The sequence below is a fragment of the Cydia fagiglandana genome, chromosome 19 (assembly GCF_963556715.1).
Source record: "Cydia fagiglandana chromosome 19, ilCydFagi1.1, whole genome shotgun sequence".
Classification (NCBI taxonomy): domain Eukaryota; kingdom Metazoa; phylum Arthropoda; class Insecta; order Lepidoptera; family Tortricidae; genus Cydia; species Cydia fagiglandana.
Window position 1 is genome coordinate 15,861,454 of NC_085950.1, and position 6,000 is coordinate 15,867,453.

Consider the following 6,000-nt stretch of genomic DNA (forward strand, 5'->3'; position numbering starts at 1 on the left):
ATCGAATTTGTAAATTAGATGTCAATACCTTTTTAATTAAGCGTTAGTAGTGAATATGGTGGAGTACATTTTTTACACTGTTAAGTAAAAACCGAAGCCGACATGCGACTGGGACATGCTTTTTTTGTATGGGAGTCTAAAATTATCTCCTGGGTCACCAAAAAAAAACTATATTTAAAAATAATTCTTTCAGTTTTTAAGTTCTAGTTTGAATGATTATTTGGTTAATTTACTATAATATACCAGATAAATTTAAAAATTGTTACGATTTGTAAGATTTGAATTTTTATATCGTTGGGACACGATATGACATAAAAAAGTTGATCGACCCACTTACAATACACGTGCGAAAAGGTAATTCGCACTTGTATCATAATGTACTTACTATTCCGAAGCACTCAACCACGACGCATATTCTTACTATTGAAGTTAGCTCTCATTACACATTTATGTTTTTAATGGTTTATACTACAATTTATACGCTGGCATAGGTTGCTTATCCGGTTTCATTCGAAAAGTAAAATATCGAATGATATGAATTAGCTTGTTTGTTACTGTACACCGTGGTATGGGGACCTTGCACTTTGAGACAAAGAGTTTTTTTTGAAGTGAAAACTTCATTAGCGGCGCTGAGCACTTTTTGAGGTGGGGAAAATATGATATACTCGATACAGCGTAACGCGTAAGTGCAACCCATTTTTTTTTGGCACGTGTTTAACCGGTCAACTAATTAATCGAATTTGGGTAGTTTAAAAAAATAGAAAGTGGGTACTAAAATTAATAGTTTGGCAACAAAAACTGAGCCTTAAAATATATCAATGAGAGTTGTATTTTAATGCCGTTTCGTTTGATTATTTTTAGGCAGGTATCAAGTACATATTTATTTGGCAACTGAATTATTATATTGGCGACCATTTATGAAGCACCTTTTTAAATGAAAACGGCTATCTATTAATTCTAAAATGAAGTTTCTTTAAAATATTTTATTTGATCATTACACGGTGAACCTAACACGCTCCTCCTCGCTTTGCTCATGCTCGTCGTCGCACCTATCTGTTGACTCTAGCAGAACACAGTGGTAAGTATTGAAATTAGTAATTAATAATTTAAAGATCTAATCCCCATCCCGGGTTCGAATCCTGGTAAGGGCATTTACTTGTGTGTTCATCACAAATATTTGTTCCTGAGTTATGGATGTTTTCTATGTATATAAGTATAATATATGTGTATATTATATATATCGTCGTCTAGTACCCACAGCACAAGCCTTATTGAGCTTACTGTGGGACTAGGTTGATCTGTGTAAAAATTGTCCTATAATATTTATTTATTTATTTAATGGTATAATGGCCATTAGGCGTTTCATGATTAGAAATTTCGACTACCTATAAGTATACTGACTATTACGTATTGGTAAATTAATTTCAGGTGTTTTGTGTAAAAAGTGACCAATATTCATTAAATTTAACTGCTTCCGTGTTAAAACACTACCTAGCTGAAACGACATGCTCAGTTATGACTTTAAGTAGTTGATTACTCATCATCACAAGATTATATAAGTAGTGGATCTCAGGGTCTGAAATAAACAAATTTTTTTTTTTATTACTTAGGTGTGAACAACTAGATGACAACTAAATTTTATGATCGCTTTACAATATTAGTTGCCAATTTATTATTTTAGTCGCCAACCTCACTTTAAGTACCCTATTTTATTTTTGGGTGCCTTGATTTTTCTGTCAGCTTTTTTTAATAATATGCTTATATTTGAGGCTTATATATTTTTTTTGGCGCTAAAATATTAATTCACAGACAAATTATATTATTATATGCCCAATGAAAGTTCCTGTTTAATATTTTAGTTGCTTGGTTATAAGCCCTTTTTTCTGCATGTCCCAATAGTGTGGGGTATCGTTGGATAGGTATTTTAAAACAAATAATGTCAGGAACATGTCTCCTAAAATATTTTTGATGTAGTTAATTTTTTCGGAAATATGCGCTTCGAAAGAAAAAAATATGTAAGTATGTGTTCCCCCTCCCCTGTAACTTTTGAACCACGGGTCCAAAAAATATGAAAAAATCGTGAAACAAGAGCTTAAATAAAAACTTTCAATGAAAACTATAGTTGAATATGATCGGTCTACTCGGTTTTGAGTTATTGCAAAAATTCTTCTTTTCTTAGTAAAAATACGTAACTACAAAGCGCTGCAAAAGTACTCCCTTATAATACTTACTAATTGCCCCTGTTTGGCCTATTGTGACAGAATGGTAACTACGAAACCCTACACTGAGCATGGCCCGACATGGTCTTGGCCGATTATTTACCTTATTCCTTAGTAAAAGGGCGTAAAATGTAGACATATCTTTGACGTCGAGTGTACCATATAACGTTGCAATGTTTTGATGTGCAGTTAGGCGGTTATCACACTGGATCCAGTTCGCACGTCGCGTCGATGTTTCGAATTCAATGCGTCGAAAATCCCTTCCGCAGAACAGAGCGACGTGCGAATCGCATCCAGTGGTGATAACTGCCTTACACTAAATTCAGCCCAATCAGACATTGTCGGGAAAGTTAGATTAGATATCGTTGGCGACGTTGAGGTTAGTTAAGCTTCTAACATCCTGTCTTCCTGTGTGTGTCTTTCCTGCATTATTTCTGTAAGTATATTTATACTTCATCGCACAAATAGTATCACTTTAATCTGGAAGTAATCACGGTTTGTGTACCGACGTATATCTATCGATAAGATTAGGAAAGTTGTTTACATTTCACAGTATTTGTTTCCCTGATTTTTGTCCTTTACAGTGTTTTTCCAACCGCCGAATCCAACTCGGTTGGGCAGCGTTCGGGAAACTACGTAATGTCTTTTCGTCCGACATACCTCAGTGCCTCAAGACGAAAGTCTTTAATCAATGTGTGTTACCAGTGATGACTTACGGCTCCGAAACGTGGTCTTTCACTATCGGCCTCATCTCAAAACTCAAAGTCGCTCAACGAGCTATGGAGAGGGCTATGCTCGGAGTTTCTCTACGTGATCGAATCAGAAATGAGGAAATCCGTAGACGAACTAAAGTCACCGACATAGCCCACCGGATTAGCAAGCTGAAGTGGCAATGGGCAGGCCACATTGCACGCAGAGAAGATGGCCGATGGGGTCGAAAAGTGCTCGAGTGGAGACCACGGACTAGCAAGCGCAGCGTAGGACGTCCACCCACAAGATGGACAGACGATCTTGTTAAGGAAGACGCTGGATGCGGGTCGCTTCCAACCGGCACGTATGGAGGTCCAAGGGGGAGGCCTATGTTCAGCAGTGGACGTCTTATGGCTGAGATGATGATGATGATGACAGTGTTTTTGAATTATTATATAAGTAAGTATATTTATAATGTAGAGGTGGCCGTATATTTAAGCAGTCTCCGTAGCCCGGCCGGCCTTGGTTGCCGACCCTTTAAAAACATGTACACTACTTTTTGAAGAACCTCATACTGTTAGGTGGTAAATGATATAAAATCCGTTACAACTTTACGAGTATTTACTCCAATCAATATTGGATTGGGCTATGTACTATAAGTGCCCACATTTCACTGCCACCAAATGTTACTAATTTGTCATTCATCAACTATTGAATTCGAAACAGCTGGTGAGTAAAATGCCGTAATAGGTAAATTAATTAAGTATAAAAGATTACGTGCCGCTTTGTTTTAGATAGGTATTTACCTATATTCTTCAGGTTTTTGTTCGTATAGGTATTGTTAAACTTTCTACAAGTAGTGTTTAATAATACAGGGCGATTCAAAATGCTTCTTCTTTTATTTTAAATTGTGATTCTCAATATTTTGTCAATCTCAATATTTGAATGTTTTTGATTTAGCTCGCCGCAGAGTCTCGTATAATGCAATAAACAGTTTCAAACCAAAGTAAAGTTTCAGTAAGCAGTTTTAAAATGACAATAAGTATGTAAACTAGGTAGATTCTAATGTGAAATACTCACATGTTCGTCATGGTAACACTAATTAACACAGCCAGCCAGACCAATTTATAAAACAATGTAAATCTTTACTAATACAAATAAATAGTCATTTAAATCACGATAATGTTTATATTAAGCATTTACGAACAGTATATTAATAAAGCTACATGCTTTGTAATGGTTTTGTCCACTGAGTATAATACTTTAAATTATTTAATTGACTTTTTAATACAGTTGCTCAAAAAGTGCTACTTTACGTAGCTGTTTAGCGTGCGGAAAGTTGGTTATCTCGAACTAGTGCTTTTTACTTTTCCATTTTTTTTAAATTTATACTTGTTCCAATTCACGACTACTTATTGATGAGTGTTAATATTAGTTTCCTTTAAACGTCGTAATCAGCATCAAAACCTACCGTTAATGTAAGAATACGAAAAATATTACATATTTCATATTTAATTAGTTACCTCTTCATCATTATAACACGTTTATTTTTTAATATTCAATATTGAAAATTCCGTTCTTAATAAGTTGACTGAATGGAACGGGATAGCTGCCAAACGCCCATAGATATAATATACTTAAAGACGACGTCTAACCGAGCTGTCACTGTTACCACTTTTGTTTAGTGTACGATTAACAATGTTTTTCTTATTTTTTCGCAACTGTATTAAAAAACGTCGTTCGATACACGTGCGGAAATGTCATTCTTCACTCGTCCCGAGTCTTGCCACTCGCCTGCGGCTCGTGGCAAGATATCTCGGTACTCGTGAAGTAATGACATACCTTCCGCACTAGCATCGAAATGTACTATTTCATAAAAAAGTTTTAAAAGTTTAGCCGCGCGAAATTCGTTGTTTATGTTCACGGTACGCTCGGACGTCTGTCCAACGTGCCGGTCGCAATTGCACTGTTCGAGCCAGGGAGGCGGAGGGCGTCTGTTGTGATGGCAAGAATGAGATTTTATTCAAGAATTTTCAGACTCCCTTTCTTGTTACTATTAATAGATGAAAATTATATCAATCATGCGCGAAAATATTCATGCGTTCTTGATAATAGGCCGCGAAAGTTCTTTCGGGCGCTTTAACAACAGACACTGACATCGGATTTCCATAATATTGCCGATCTAGGCCGGAATGAGTTTCTTCTAATAATTTTCGAAAAGACACCTATTTTATTGCTGTTTCATTACCCATAGTAAATTGGCTCGTCGGAGATATACATATAAACATTAAAAATACATACAACCGAATTGATAACCTCCTCCTTTTGATATTTGGAAGTCGGTTGAAAATCAAAATATTCAAGAATTACCTATAGTCGACGAGTAGAAATAGTAGATTGTACAACAAGGGCATAAAGTGACCCATTTTTACCAGAGGCAATCTTTTGGTCTGAGCGAAGCGAAGACCAAAATAGTAGACGAGGGTAAAAATGGACATTTATGCCCTTGTTGTACACTCTGCTTTTCACTTCGATTGCGAGGAAAATAAAACACATTTTCACGGCAATTTACACCACGAAATTGTCGTAAAGCGAAAGAACATAATACATAACCAATTCCCGCCAACTAACTTTTTAATTATTTTTTTAATTTTCAACATGTGTCAGAGTTTCAGACGCTTGGATTTCTGCCAAGTCAAACATTTCGGAGCATTTTTGAACGATAGTCGACTCCTATTTTATGTGATTTAAAATATTTTTGATTTAAAATATTAAGATTTGAAATTGTAGCAATAATAAAATAATTTTTCCTACTCGTCGACTATAATTCTTGAATTAAGATTTCTTATACCAAACTTCAATTGGGTATTTTTAATGTATGGGCTCCTAACTCGACTATAATATTCATTACGATACAGTTTAGTCAACTATAATGAAATTGACCAATCACAGCTCTCCGCGATCAACAGGACGAAACAAAACCAAAGCTCAAATTAATTATTTATTTTAGGTTGTATAGTAGAAACAATTGGTTCATAAGTCAGAAACGCGCATGTGACACCCTTAAAATAGCAACGCCCATAGACTACGA

General features: G+C 35.5%; 1 protein-coding gene across 1 annotated transcript in view; it reads right to left on the bottom strand.

The window, feature by feature from the left end:
- LOC134674073 (tubulointerstitial nephritis antigen) overlaps window positions 1-4,172 on the bottom strand; it is a 55,097-nt gene extending 50,925 nt beyond the window's left edge. Inside the window, exon 1 of the mRNA XM_063532126.1 lies at window positions 3,990-4,172. Coding sequence (XP_063388196.1) covers window positions 3,990-4,000 — 11 coding nt within the window. The 5' untranslated portion in view covers window positions 4,001-4,172. The remainder of the gene's footprint in view (window positions 1-3,989) is intronic.
- Window positions 4,173-6,000: the final 1,828 nt, after the last annotated feature.